Source organism: Calidris pugnax, unplaced genomic scaffold (assembly GCF_001431845.1).
Source record: "Calidris pugnax isolate Ruff unplaced genomic scaffold, ASM143184v1 scaffold11, whole genome shotgun sequence".
NCBI classification, from domain to species: Eukaryota; Metazoa; Chordata; class Aves; order Charadriiformes; family Scolopacidae; genus Calidris; species Calidris pugnax.
The window spans coordinates 8877271-8892855 of record NW_015090803.1 but is presented as its reverse complement, the minus strand read 5'-3'; the positions used below and the strand labels follow the sequence as shown (position 1 = coordinate 8892855).

At 44.4% G+C, this 15585-nt stretch overlaps 1 protein-coding gene across 2 annotated transcripts in view; it reads left to right on the top strand.

The window, feature by feature from the left end:
* Window positions 1-9: 9 nt before the first annotated feature.
* Window positions 10-15585, top strand: part of PLEKHA8 (pleckstrin homology domain containing A8) — a 31249-nt gene continuing 15673 nt past the window's right edge. For both annotated transcript variants that reach the window (XM_014937823.1, XM_014937822.1), the window contains exons 1-5: window positions 10-128; window positions 10769-10885; window positions 11570-11725; window positions 13662-13786; window positions 15169-15327. In XM_014937823.1, coding sequence (XP_014793309.1) covers window positions 89-128; window positions 10769-10885; window positions 11570-11725; window positions 13662-13786; window positions 15169-15327 — 597 coding nt within the window. In that variant the 5' untranslated portion in view covers window positions 10-88. The remainder of the gene's footprint in view (window positions 129-10768; window positions 10886-11569; window positions 11726-13661; window positions 13787-15168; window positions 15328-15585) is intronic.

Genomic DNA, 15585 nt, shown 5'->3' with positions numbered 1-15585 from the left:
GGCGCGGGGGGCGGCGGCGGCGGGCGGCGTGGTGGTGGTGACTCCGCCGGGGGGCGGCCGCGCTGCATGGGGGCGGGGGCCGGCCGCCATGGAGGGGGTGCTGTACAAGTGGACCAACTACCTGAGTGGTGAGTTGCTGCCAGTTCTCAGCCTCTGCGCCGGGCGGGCTTCCCGAGCGGGACCGTCATCCTCTTCTATATATATGGCTTTATAGGAGTGTGTGTATATACATTAGCTCAGTCTGGGTCAGCGCTGCCCCCTGACCCCAACCGTGCACCCCATTTTTCCGGCAGCACTGCCACTTTGTCACCGGCTGGTGGATGGAGGAGGCATCGTCTCATCTCGCCGGTTTGTGGGTGCCAGCGCCGGCCCGGGGTGTCCCTTGCCCTCCCCGGGGCTGGGTGTGTGTGTGTGTGTGTGTGTGTTATTTCGGGTGCGTTGGGTCATACCCGCCGGCAGAACTTCCCCCCTCTGTACGCCCCTGTGAAACTTTCAGGGCTTTTTTTTCTGAGTCGTTTCGGGGACAGGGGAATCCCAGACCTGGGAGGAAAAGGTCTGTTTCCTTTGGGTGAAAACACATGCAAACAAAAAAAAAGAGAAAAAGAAATTATTTTTTTTAAAAAAAGGGACTACCCTGCTAGTGCTAGGCCCAGATTTTACTTTTTTGGGTGTTACCATGCCATGGGGTGCTTGACTTTCATAGCAAAGTGTAAGCACCCACGCGTGGCCGGGGTCTCCTCTGCTGAGGTGAAAGGTGGTGGGGTCAGGAATGCTGCAGAGATGGGGGTGCAACCCGTGTCCCATCGGGTGTCCACCACCGGGCACGTGGGAGCCAGGGCTGGGTTGTAATTCGGGATGCGAGGATGGGGTCTTGCCTGGTGCAGACCTCTCTGTGGTTTGGTTGAAAGAGTTTGGAAACCTCGTGGTGGGAGAAAAATAACCTCGACCTTGACATTGCCAGGTGCGAGTTTTGCTCGGCGGTGCGTGTAGGAGGGCTGCCTTCTCGCTGGGGTTTGGTTCAGAGAGGCTGGAACAGCTGCTCCTCTCTGGTTACTTGGGAAAGTGTAGGAAATCAGAATTAAACAAAGAAAAAAGCTGGAGCTCGACCGAGTGATGAATTTCTGTGGCCGGGGGATGGGGGGGAGTGGTGCGTGAGGCTGGATTTATTGCTGTGTACTGGGTGATTGCTGCCGCTTTTCCCCTTTAGGCTATAGGTGTTCTGAGAGGGGAATCAAAAACTGTCAGGTCCCAGTGAATAGGTGTGGATTGATTTATTTATTTGTGAATGCTCTTGAATGTGTGGCGGTAGGAGCAGCTTGGCTTTCCCACTTGGACTGCAGGACTTGGGTGGTGTTATTAATCCTTTCCCCATAATTAAAACGTCCCCAGTTCAGCCAGTGGAAAGTTTTTAAGTGTTTGTTTTCCTTTGCATTGCTTGGATGCTGGGGTGTATGTGGACCCTTCGTGCTTGCCTTCGTGCCATGAGATCTGGGGAGTGGGATCCAGCCCATGTGTAGGTGACTGACTGGCGTTTGGCATTGTAGTGTTTGTGCCCACGTGTGTGTGGGGTAGGATCAGCTAGACTTGTCTTCTGTTTTGACGGCAAGATGAAGACTAAGAATCAGAAATATTCCGGTTCCATCAAGATTGATTACTATTTTTTATGGATAGCCACACTGATGTGCACTTTCAACCAAATTGACCCTTCAGGATGATGCTTTGTGAGCCTCGGTCAAAGTGAACGCAGGATGAAGGAATCTTCTTTCTCCTTGAATGCATAAGATTTGCCCCAGCTGAAAACTTGATGAATTTTTGTTCTCAGCAGAGAAAAGATCTGTGATGGAGGATTGAAGCATCTTTCTGATTTCTTTGCTGAAACTTGACTCTGCTACTAAGTGTGGTGGTCAAGGTCACTCCTTGCCTTTTCTTAGGCTGTCTGGGGTGTGTTTGAGAACAGCAAATTTGCTGTTCTGCAAGCTAACGAGGCTTATGTGTGCTCTCTTTGCACAAGTAAGTCTAAAATGAAGACTTCCTGCCCTGAAGCCATTAAGCTATAAATTTATGCGATGATGCAAAAAAAAGTATCATGCTGGAATGTGGCGTTTATCGTAGGAGGGAGCTGGGGAGCGAGAGACAGGAAAGCCTCCTTTTGGGGATTGAAGGAAGCGAGAGGGTTCAACAGGTCGTCCAGAACAGTATTTCTGGCAGTATTCTGTTTTTCCTTTTGCTCAAGGTTAACTGCTGCGGTGCTGCGTGGTGTAAATGATGTACGCAAAATGTTGGGGAAAATGTGTGTCATCTCTTGTGTGTTTATGTGCCTGTGTTACTAATACAATGCTGATGTAAACATACACAGCCGGTATTTTCCACCCTTTCCTCCTCGTTATGAGGAACACACCTTTGTTTCATGAAGTCAGAGGGGAGATAAGACACTCACCAAAGAATGAAGCTTAAAACTGTAGTAAAGAATGGCTTTCCCCTCTTGCTGTGAGAGAGGAGCTGATGGAGTTCGTCAGTAATCGAGTCTTTTCTTGTTATTTTGGTTTTATAATATCTTCTGTCATCGCCATCATGTGAGATCAAGTCCACATCAACCTGTTTCCCCTCGGCCCTTGGGTAGGGAGCTAGATCTGTGTTGCAAATTACAGAGTTACTGACAGCAAGAACATTTCAGAAGTAGGAAACGAGTCTGGCTTTCTGCAGGCAAAGGTCAGAAAGCAGAGCGTATTTACCAACGACCAAAAGGCAGATTAGCTTGCCTTGCTGCTCAAACAAGTTATCTTGTTTTATAATAAGTGCACTTGTTTGCTTTATATAGATTATGATAAATTAAATTAGTGTTACTTGGTTTCTGCTTGGAGACAGGGTTTTTCCTCTGGTATTAATCCTGTTCTTAGATTTTGGTTCTGATGTGCAGGAATTCCAGTGCTGCTCCTGTAATCTCTGAGTTTAGGGAACTGAGATTTTAGGGTTTTTTCTCTCCCCTAGTGCAATGGCCACAAGATAGTGATTTCTCAATGCGATAGTTTTGTTGAAGTTCAAGGGAAGTGTGGCAACTTTGGGTCAGATACGCACACAGATCTAGACTATGAAAATCCACTTGGCATCTCATGCTTGCAATAAGCGTGTCCTGAGATAGCTCTTGTCTATGCTTCCTCTACTAAGTTGGTTAAAATTTTAAGGGAACAGGGAATCTTGCAAGGAGAATTATTGCCGGCGTATGAAGTGTGATAGCACTTTACCACTTGGGCAAATATATGATGCCTCTGCAAAATTCAAATTATTAATCCTCAAAACCCAGAGCTGGGTGACTTAAATCATGCAGGCATGTAAGTTGGCCTCAGCTGAGGCTACAGTCAAAGAGTGTAACTTGATCTTCAAAAATTCCTAGATTTCATCCTTTGCCAGAACTCTCTATCTAATGCCAGCATTGCTTGGTAGCAGTTGTGGAGGCTAGATATGGGCTTATGGCACGGATAAAGGGCATTCAGTACTGCTTATTGTAGTAAGCAGTAGGGGTGATAAAAGCATCACCCTATATCTTCCCTATAGCTCATGGGTCTGTTGTGCTGCTGCTGCCTGTGGTCCTGGCTGGGCATGAAGCCTTCTGGCGTGGGCCAGCATCAAAGGCTGGTCCTGGCCACGGTGGTGTGGCAGGACTGATCTCAAACTGGGGGATGCTGCTTGCAGGACAGAGAGGAGAGAGCAGGGGAGAACTGCACCTGAAGGCTGCTCTTGGCTGTTTGGTAACTGTCTCCCACAGGACTCTCCAGCTGAAATGGAGCTGCAGTTCACGCTCTTTGTTTAAGCATACCTTCTGATTAATAAAATAAATTCCTTTAGTCTTTGGAGATTGCCTTGTAAAAATAATCTGTGATTTTGATTTCTCACTAGGCTTATAGAACGAGTAAGCTATTGCTTACCTACAGGGAAACAGCGTGGCATTGGGGAATACCTTCCTTCAGCGGTGTGTGCGTAAAAGCTTAGCACTTGGAGTTCATTTTTCTGCTGTAATTCAATTGAGTTCAGATCTCCAGCATAAGGCATGTCTTATCTGGGATCACTGGCCACAGGGAGGATTGCCGCTGACTCTGGGAGAGGTGGTACTCTTGGCTTGGGGATTAAAGGCAGCTTCGTCATAAGAGGGAAAAATGCTGACTGCCTCCTCTGGCTTGCCTAGTATTCTCTGTGCGCTCCGTGAAATGGCTTTGATAGCTTTTCCTTCACAAAGCTAAGCTTTTCCTGGTATTTAAATACGCACGTCCTTAATTGTGCTGGATAACCCTAACCCTAACTAATTCATTTTCCTGGAGGCACAGCACCCTCACGTTTGTGCCGTCACTGGCGATGCTGCATCATACCCCATACCATAATTCACTCTCCCCACCGTCCTGTCTGTAATCATCCACTCTTTTCTTGTGGTGCTCTGAATTCTGCTCAGTTTATCCCAAGGTGCCAAGAGCCAACACCAAGCAGTAAATTTCAGCTTTCACATAAAGTTACTTTTGTCTCTAATGATTCAGAATTGCTTGACAAACTTGCGGGGAGAGCTCAAGAAAATGTGAAAGAGCATTAGTTTTTATAGTTTGGATCTGGATGCACATGACATTGCTTAGAGTGAGCTTTTGTGTTGTGAGCTTAATGTACAAAATCTGACCTTTTGGGATGGGAGGCACGTACACTTCCAGTTGATATCAAGCTCTGGGAATAAGGTCCCCTGTTTCCAGAGGGGAAGGAAATAATTGAAAACTTCACACTTAGATAAACATTTGGTTCTAAGAAGCTTTTGTTTATCGTTTTTCCCCTTCTTTTTAGCTTCTGGGTATAGTCCAAGTTCTGATTGTATGAAATAAGAAGTCTGGCTTTTGTGGAGGTGGACCTACACAGCTGAAGTTTCTGTTGCCTTCAGGGCAATGGTCTGCCCAGTGTAACTGGCCGTAGCTGCTCCCAGAGACCAGGAGTTCGTTTAGATGGATGACCGGGTCTCACCCAGTGCTGGCTACACTTCTCACTCGGGCTGCTTCAGGGGCTGGTTACTTCATTCTTTTGGGACTTTGCATAATTATGTTTGTGTGGTTTGACCTTCCTTCTTGTCTCTCTCTTCCCTTGCCCTCTCTTTTAATTCGCGCAGCAGCCTTGCTTTTGGAAGGTGCCTTTTTGGAACTGAGTAATGTGCTCGCAGCAGCAAAGTTTGATGAGGCTGCAGGAATGGCAAGAGGTGTCCCCTCTCTCCTCTGTGGGTGTTAGAGCAACGCTGCAGAGCCTGCCTGGTGCAGCGTTCCCTGCCAGGTATGCTGCAGTACCGGTGCCTCTGCATTCAGTCCCTCTGCACCCAAATAAATAAGCCATCTCAGGGAATGGCTGGGTAGGACAGAAGGGAAAGGTGTGGCAGAACGATGGGGAAGAGATACCACTTTCTGTGTTTACATAATTTCGTTGCCCTGGCTCAGCCTGGTGTGATAACCACCCCAGGGGTCAGAGAGAGGAGCTGCTCCTTGGCTGGGAAGTGTCAACAGAGGAGGAAAACTCCCCGGAGCTTTGAGTGATTTGAATTAGTGTGTCGGGGCAGTGGCCTGGATTATTGAACTTTTGCCTCCGTCACTCGCCACGATCCTCTCTCTGCCCTTCATCCTTTGGCTGCCCCCCCTTCGAAAACGCCTGGCTGCTGGTTTCTTGTGCTCTCCGTGCCTCGGATGGTCACTGGCATAAAATCGTTTGAGAACAAACCCGGTTGCTCTGTGACAGCAGGGTGCTTTTTCAGTGCTGCTAGCACAGCACTAACAGTTGTGATTAAAATGAGGGTGGATTTTACGGGACCTCTGTGAGAAGAATCACTTGGGAGAGGGTCACTGTGTTAAAGCCGGTTCCAGTTATTGCTTGCTTCGCTTGAACCTCTAGTGTCCCTCAAACGAGTGCTTTAAAAAGTGATGCCACTGTTGAAATGCTAAATCTGTTAACATCATTACCTTTATGGCCTTTTGGTATTGATTCCTGCTGTTAATATGCACATAATCAGAGTAAAATTGCAGTATGAGCATTTGTAGAAGCTGCTGTCTGGGTGAACGGATAATAGCTCAGAGGAGAGGCACAGATTGTCACACGCTCGTCTGTGACTTTCGTGTCCCTCATGCCCCCCACTTGATGTCCCTCAAGATTGGATTTTTACCCTCTCAAATTGTTTCGCTACAGAGTTCAGGCTGCAAAAGGTGTTCCAGTGCCCTGGGGCTGCCCTTCCCAAAATACTGGGGAAGCCTTAGGAGGCTGTATGGAAAAAGCAGACAGCAATTTTGGGTGCAGATCGCTTATGTCAGGATAACCCTTTAACTGTATCGCTTCTGTTCGCTGCAAGGGGGAAAAAAGGGGGGAAAGTCTCAAGTTTGGCCTGTGCAAGATATTCTTTTGCTAAACACTTTTCCTGACTGGAGACCTGGTGGTGGCTGACAGCATGAGACACGTGAACTGAACTTTGTCAGGCACCTTGTTGCTGAGAGCTGGGTGCCCAACAGTTGAGACTGCAGGTGCTGTGGGACCTTGAAAACCAGCATTTCATCCATTTGTGACATGGAGATTTCCATAGCCTTAATTCCCTGGAGGAAGCCTTGTCCAGCAGACATGAGCGTGTTAAGACCAGCTGTGGTCCTTTTGGGCCAGTATGAAGCATTTGTGTTGTGTAGGTGAGGAGATGCAGGCAGCTCTGGGTTTTTTTCAGGATGGTCCATGGTAGCTCAGCACTCTTCTTTCTAAGCTGGAAAAAAAGATCTCTTGACTTGGTCCTGCATTTGGGCTGTTAGATGTGTTCTCTAACTGGAAAATATGACTTTCTTCATAACTGGAAGGCGGGTGTTTTCCTGTCACAGTTGCATAAGGGGAAGGTGCTATCTTCTGGCCAACAGCTACTAGGTGGACAACCAGGAGCAGGCTGGATTTTAGCAAAGATGTGAACCTGGTGGCATTCACAGGCTTACAGCAGCACTGGCAACTGGGCAAGGAAATATACTGGGTTTTCTTTTGCTTTTTGCAAGGCACCGGCACTGTCTTGGTCCTCTTTGAGCAGCTCTCATCCAGCTATCAGTGGGCACAGCACTGGGCAGAAGCTGTGGTTCTTCTGCCCTCAGGCACTGGGAGAAAAAATGGTAGGTGGTGGTACGATGACCACACAGCACATCTTGCTTTGCTCAGGGTGGGATAAAAAGGTGGACATTGCTTGTTCTTGCTGTGAGAGCGAGCCGCTCTGGGACTCTCTTGTGACCCTGCACATAAAAGCAGGGATCTGCCCCTGCTTTGCTACTGGGCTGTGGACTGCAGCCAAGTCTTGGGTCTTGCCCGTGCTATTGGCAGTAGGGATGTGAGGAAGGCTTTAATTGTTCCTATTATTCCATAATATGGAAATTTCAGAATTATCTCCTATCCACACTTAAAATCTAAATTAAGGTCAAAGAAGTCCAAGGACTACCTATTGCATAAGTTTTTAGAAAGACTTACATTGAAGTTCAAGAAGTTAATAAGCACAAAGCATTACATAATTCTAGTGAAAAGCAAGCAGTAGTAAAAACCTGGGTGTCTGGCCTTTGTGCCTTTTAGAAATGCAACTGGAACTGGCATCTCTTAATTGCAGCTTGTTTTCCAGGTCATCAGTTTGACTTCTTGAGTGTGTAATTCTCCCAGATGGTTTGGCTTTATGGATGTCTGACATGATCTACATGTCTTCAAATGTGGGTTTTTTTTCCTTCAGGCTTGGCACTTTGGAATGAATGCTGTCTGGAGTCTGAGTTGTGTAACATTAAAGTTTGAATTATGTCCAAATTTCAACTGCGTTATCAAGAAATGTCAAGTTTGCTCAGTGATAGCTGCATCCAGACTTCCTGAAGCGTAGCGGGGAAAGCAGGCAGATCTTTCAGGCTGTGGAAACTTCTGGAAAAATGCTGAATCCTTAGCAGGCACAGACTGCTTAAATACCTGTTTCTGTATTGGACGATATCAGATCAGGTCCAGTTAGTACTGCAGGTACTAACTGTAATTTAGTAAAGGAGGGCAATATGTATTAGGACCTTAACCAGTGTCTGTGAAGTTGTCTGCAATCTATTCTCTTTCTTCTATGGCTGAGACCTTAAGCTGCTGCTCACTTCTGTTATGCTTTGCATTTTATTGTCTTTTAAAAATATATATCTTTCCCCAGCAAGGTCGATTTTTACTGTGCCTCTAAAATGAAAGTATGAGCTATATTTTGTCCTGCCTGTGCACCGCTGCTACAAACAGGCTTAGTAAATTCTTCAAAGTTGTGTTAGGGCTGGTACCATAAGACCTCAAAAGGTTCAGCTTTAAATTTCTATATCAGGTGAAGTCTGAATGCTCAGTTCCAAAAATTGCAGTATTTCTAGGACAGTTTACGGGGAGGGAATAAAACTGAATAACCCAAGACTTGTGTTCATGGAAGTGCCTAAGTCTATTTTTGCTAGTTTGGTTTTTGTTTTGGGTTTGTTTTTTTTTTTTTTTCCTCTGCTCTTTCCTTGTCTGCAAATGTGAAGCTCCTGTAATTGAAGATTGTACCCCGGTTGCAGTGCCCATGATTTGTCAGCCACACGCTATTTTTAGCTGGTTGTTGGGGTTAACCTTCCCGGGGCTGCTGACTCAGTGTCAGTGAGTACCAGGTGGTCAGTGCATCTTCTGACAGAACCTTGCTGTGATTGTTTGTTTGTTTCTTAATTTGTTTTGTTTAACAAAAATGTGTTTTTATTAGTGTAACGATTCTGTTTTGAAAATATATGCTGTCCTAGTTAACAATTGCCTATCATAGTCTTTTTCATACATATCTGATAAGGAAGAGTTTGGTTCTGCAAAGGAAGACAGATAATTGCTGCTTCCCCCTCCAAAAAAAAAAAAAAAAAGACCCAGAACCAAAAAACCCAACCAAACAAAAACCTCAGCAAAATATATTGACTCATAACACATTTTTGACCAGCCTCCAATGTGATGAAGGCAGAGTGCTTTGTGCAATCAATTAGCCAACATACAGCCTTTGATTGATGGGATGCAATTTGGTTGAGCATCAGCTGCAGTTGTGAGCTGTAGGACCATGGCTGAAATGATTCATGTGCAGCAGCAGGATCTCCAGACTGAATTAGAGGCTTGTATTGACTGTGGCGCTGTGCATTATTTAAAGGATTGGTTCTGTGCCATTGAGTGTCTGAAGCAATTAACTGTGGCTCTCTGCTGAACAATCACCTCCTTTTTTTGTGAGTTCCTCCATATCAATAGTGACTTTTAAGATAGTTTCTTTATTTTGTTGGCAAGACAAATAAAAATCAGTCTTTCTGTTTTCTTTTTTCTTTTTTTAATTCTTGTTCTTGTGACTTTTTTCCTCTCATATAAAATAAAGAAGTTTTGAGACTACTTTGGCATGTGTAATGTTTCTATATTTTTCTAGGAAATAACGGAAGAGCTCTAGAAGAGTGTGAAAAAGGATTTATGCTCAATTTGTTTTCTGGCCACCCCCAAGGTTCAGCAATCTATAGACCAGGTTGGCCTGGATGCCGTGGTATTGCTCGTTGAAAAAAAATTACTAAACCCCAAACTGTACTCCTCCTATTAACCTGTGGCTCTAGGACTTTCTAACCTTAAAATGAGTTGGACTTGGCTTCAGCCTAAGGAATCCATCCCTAGCTGGTAAGGAGCAGTCAGTCCTCCTCCAACGTGGTACTGGTCCAAGCTCAGCCTGGTCTCCTGAGGCACCGTGCTGGTTGGCAGAGCCCCGGTGCAAGGGACAGCAGAAGTGAAGCCACTCTGCAAAGATGCGTAGGAGCCACGTGATCTCGTCGAAATGTTTTTTCTGCAGAGATGGTTTGCTGGCACAGTGTGGGAGCTTCGGTATCTCGCTCCGTTGGCCAGGGAAGCTTGTTGCAGCTCAGTAATGAAAGCTGCTTTCCTCCAGTGACGTTGCTGCCTCATTTCTTCTTAAGTTAATGAGCTTGTAGTTTTTAATTAGACATTAAATGATGGCTGTCGTGTCTTGTTTATTTATATCTTTTCATACTGCTGTATTGCTTCCAAAAGAAGAAAACAAAAGGGGTAATTTTGCATCTGAAGTCGGGCAGCAGGGTTGGCAGAAATGTACCCAGAATTATTGATTTTGGTCTAGCCTGGTGTTTTGGTTATTCTCTGGGAAGGTATTCAGAAATGCAAGTCATTAATTCAAGGCTACTGCTTATGGGGGCAACACAGGAGTTTCAAGAGCTATTGAGAACTGCTTCATTGAAGGATGGTGTTCAGAAATCAGCACATCTGCTTCTGTCCTCCCCTTATTTTTAGGAGTTGCTTGCCCATTGCTTTTCAAGACAATTTGCCTAGCCCTTCCTGCAAGGGAGGAAGATGTGCAAGGCAAGACATCTGGGGTGGCTTTTGGAAAGAGTGAAGAGGTGGGTTGAGGAGTGATGGGAGGGATTGAGGGGTGGTGGACTGAAAAGGTGGTTTTGGAAGAGAGAGCGAGTCAGTGATGCCGTGTTAGTAAAGCTACTGAAGATGGCATACGGCATAGCAGGAACATATCGCTGTGGTCCAGCTACCCGCAGGAAGGACAGGTAGCTGCCAGCAAGCAGGGGTTGTGGTGTACAACATCCAGGCCTGTCCACAAATCTTATTTAACCTTCAAAGGGTTTAATTTTCCTGGGGGGACTGAGAATCTTTGGGGTCTTATTTGCAATGAGTTCTGAATGAGAGAGCTGGTGGAATTGCTGGGAGAGAAGTATCTGAGAAATGCAGTTTTGTTTTTCAGGCTGGCAGCCTCGATGGTTTCTTCTCTGTGGTGGCATCCTGTCCTATTATGACTCTCAGGAAGATGCCTGGAAGGGTTGTAAGGGAAGCATCCAAATGGCCGTGTGTGAAATTCAAGGTAACTAAGTTACAGTAACATTCAGCTGCACAAAGTTTGTCCAATAATGTCGCGTTTAAGATGAGATTTCAGGTCACAAGAGCTATTTGGTGTCTTGATTCCTTTGGTATGTTTTTGTAGTAACTCAGTAACTTGATCTATATGCCAGTTTTTATTCTATAGTATTTTAAAAATGTTAAGAGAGCTGCAAACCACAAATGTCATGGGTATCCTACATGCTGGTGGCTCATGTAGGCTGTTTTTCATGAACTGTCATGGAATATCACATAGCTTCAAATGACCCTTCATAGGCACAAAGCTGAAGCTAGAAATACGAATAATAAACTTTAGTATTATGTCTGCCCACTCACATTGGATTACTTGCCACATCTTTGAGGTTCGGTTATGGGCAGGAAACCTGAAAGAGAGACTTGCCAGAAGAGGATGCCCTTTCCACAAAGGCTCCCAGATGATACTGATCACAAAACTGCCTTTCATAGCCTTTAGTCCCACAGCTGTACATTTGTGTGTCCTGGCTATTCCCTAACTCAGAAGAGAAGTGATAAATTGGCAACAGGGGAAGTTTGGGGCTGTAGATTCCTTCTCTTTCCTTACTGTTTGACCTGACACCTCACATATCTGTTGGGATATTTGGTTGGGCTGGGAAGGGCTGGGAGACTGGTCTGAAATCTGTGTTGCTTCCAGTTCATCCTGCAGATAACACACGAATGGACCTGATCATCCCAGGGGAACAGTACTTCTATCTGAAGGCAAGAAACGCAGTTGAAAGGCAAAAGTGGCTGGTTGCACTAGGAACTGCCAAAGCCTGTCTGACCGACAGCAGGACACAGAAGGAAAAAGGCAAGAAAACCCTTTTCCTGGTGCATGCTGTTTGCTTTTTATTTCCGCATCCTTACCCTAGCAGGTGTACACATAAATTCCATACCTGAACTTTGTGTTAAACCTGTGCTTCAGGTCTTTGGTGCCACTAAAATCCAAGCCATGTGGGAACTCCAGCTAGAAATCTCAGGTGTTTACTCTCAGTGCAGGGATTTGAAAACTTTGGATTTTCTTTAAAAAATACTATGTATGAATAATTTGAAATCTATGTGCTGATGGGTTCTGTAAACACAACCAAGTAGCTCCTGGCTACAGGCCACTGGAGTGCTGACTGCATGAAGGTAAGACCCCCACCTTGTGCAACCATCTTAGTATGGTGACCAAGCCTCTCATACCAGTGGCTCTTGAGCTTTGGAGTTTCTCAGACCCTTTCCTTTCGTGTTCTAACTGGGTGGTTTGTGCACTTCAAGATTCTCTCAGTAATTAAAATAAAGGTTTGCAATTGTTTTTAAATGTGCATACTAGTATTCAGAAACTGAAATCTGATAGTGGTCAGGCTATCAAAATTAATTCACTTACCCCTCTGCTTTCACCAACAATCTCACTTTCACCCCAGTGAAAACCCCTGTTGTTTACTAGCGTGGTGTTATTCATGAGTCGGTGTGAGACCTCATGCCTTTACCTTGCATAACCTCAGCACAATGACTAGGCAGAAGATAAGAAAACAGCACATTACTGTTAACGTATCAGTGATCCTGAGCGAATGCAGGGAAGGCACTTCCTTTCCCTGAGGTGAGGAAATCACTTCTCCTCTTAGCCTTATGTACATCTTCACCAGGCTTTGCATCTGCTGGTTCAGTCTGGGTCAGAGCTGAGCAGAAGATGCTACTGTCATGTCCTACACAACACGGGGGTCTGATGCACAGTGCTTAGAAGCAGAACACAGTTACATCTATAAACTAACATACAGTAGCACAGGGTGAAAAGCTACTGATTTATCTGCAAAACTAAACTATCTTAGTCTTATTAACAGACAAATTAATTTATTTTGTAATTCTGGGACTCTGATGTCAAAAAATTGCTTCTGACAAATCTCAGATTGAGTGTTAGTCATATCTGGATTAGTCTGCTCAGTTCTGCATTCTCCAGTACGAGAAACATATGGACATACTGGAGTGAGTCCAGCAAAGGGCCACTAAGATGATTAAAGGAAATATCAGATGGGACAGCATTAAAAAGATGGAGCTGGACTCTTCTCAGTGAATGAACAGGAGGAAATGGACATAAATTTAAATACAAGCAACTCCATTAAGACATAAGCAAAAATGTTTATATCGTGAGGATGAGGTAGCACTGAAATGGGTTGCACAGAGAGGCTCTGGCATCATCCTTGGCAATGTTCAAAACCTGACCAGACATGGCCCTGAGCAACATGCTGTGGCTGACCCTGTCAGGACTAGCTGATCTCCAGAGGTTCCTTCCAACCTCAACCATTCTATGATTCAAGGATATGTATGAAATTCGTCCCTCTGTGTTGGACAGGATGCATCTTTTCCTTCCAGTGTTTTCTACACAGAACCCCAGTCTTTTAATTCGCAGTTTAATTGTTTGCACCTCAAATTACTTTGTGAAAACAAAAAAAATGTGATAGGTAGGGGTTTTGTCCTATTTAAAAGGCCCTTTAAGGTCAAGTGTTGTGTACTTGCTTTTTCTCTGTGTTTTAAGTCTAGGAACATACTGTTCCTGTCTATGATGGCAAATAATGAAACAGTATTTTACCTGTCATGAGCGTAATTTATGGCCAGTACAGCTCATCTTTTTGAGTTGATAGAAAACATTTTGAAATAAGGAAGTATTGATTGAATTAGATTGGATAATACTATTTCAGCAGCTTTCCAAAATTGTATACTGCAGGATGGATACAATAAGTTCAACTCTTCTTTTGTTTCACTTTTAGAGTTCACTGAAAACACAGAAGCCTTGAAGACTAAAATGTCTGAACTTAGACTGTACTGTAACCTCCTTGTTCAACAAGTGCATAAAACGAAGGAAGCCAGCATTTCTGGTGCATCAGAACCAGAGGTACAGCTCTGTTTTTTGGTGTAGACTATGTCTGTAAAGCCTTGAGCTTTGTGAACTCTTCTGGTTAGCCAGTGTAGTATTCACTTGTGGTTACTTGATAAGGCATCTTCTTTCTGCAGAGAACCTGTGGGGAAATAATGTACCCATACAACAGATCTTGTTCCCACGGAGTAATATTGTATTGTTGCAAATAACTTTTCCTGTGTTGGGGCAGCAAGTAGTGAGATGAGATATATCTGTGGTATAGATAATGACATCTCTGTAGATGATCAAAGAAGAAGATTTTTTTATAAAAAGAAACTTGCAAGAAGTACATATTTTCTGCCCCTGAATCATTAATATCTTGCTCACTTCTGTTCTCAGCCAAAACCCTTAAAAGGTCAAGAGACAATTCAGATCACAAAAAGCCCAAATTGCTACAAAAAGCTGTCTCATTAGCCTCACTTAAGTTAAAGTTTCAAACCTTGCAAATCTTCCTGACCAAGGAAGCCTGATTTAAGAAAACAATTTTGATGGCAGTGATCTGCCCCTTGCTTGGAGAGAAATGAGGGATGCACTTGCTAGCGAAGCTGGTGTGGAGTTCCAGGATGCCTCACACTGGAGAGATGGGTCTTCAAGTGCAGGACAGGCAGGCAAAACACCTGATGGTTAATCATTTGTCCAAACCATCTCCATAAAGATACCTGATAAACTGTTTATGGTGGATTAACAGACAGCGCAGAGAATTATGTGGTGTATAAATGACTAAAAGGCACTGCTAGAGCCTGCAGCTCACAGGTTTTAACAACAAACAAGTAATGTGATGTTTATCCAACTCACAGTTCATGGTTCTGAGTGAAAACTCACTTTCCCTGATCTTACCACTATTTAACACGAAAGATTTATTGCTAAAAGCATTTCAGCATCAATAACTGCACTTTGCAGAGATGAAGAGTATTGTAGCAACGTGATATTTCATTCTGCCTGTTTTTCAATTGCAGTAATTTTTTGTTCATGGGATTTTAGAAATTATTATCTGCAGATCATTCTGTGTCTATATGTTTACTTTTCATTTCTGCTGTCAGTGGTGTTTTACAGAATGCCATTGTTGAATACATCAAGGCTTAGTATTTAATACACTTTTAACACCAGAGATAAATAACTAAGGGGCACTGTGTTTAAAATACGAGTGTACTGAGCTTGTTGTAGGGAGAGGCTGGCGAGTGGTAATGCAGTGAGGGGGCATAGCCCCAGTCATACGTGATGCCAGTTCTCTGAGCAGCGTTTTAATTCATGTTAAACAGAAATCACAACTGTAGCAGCTGGGGGCTTTGTAGACATTAGTTGCACCAAGTTGGTCTTCTGTGGCGAGTCCGCGTCTTCCAATTTGTTTCTTCCCACAGAGCGGGATTGATATGGGAGCTCTGTTAAAATCGACCTGTGACACCTTCCTGAAGACCCTTGAAGAATGTATGCAGATTGCAAATACTGCCTTCACTTCTGAGTTATTGCATCAGACCCCACCTGGCTCCCCAAATCTAGCAGTTCTCAGAACAAACAAGGTAATGGCCAGTGTCCTTTTCTCTCTGTCTTGGCATGGGAGGGAAGGTGCCCTTTTCTAAAGTAGCATTTGTAGAAGTAGGGAATGCATTTTTACCCATATCATAGCTAGTAGTCCTCCACTGGACATACTCCGCTAATTCTTCTGGTTTGCAAGTGAGGTAGGGCTTATTTTTTTAATAAGCAGTGACCCATTTCTTAACTTTTAATGGTAGGTGAAAGTTGATAAGTATTAACTTTTAGGGCCTGACCCAGCTGCA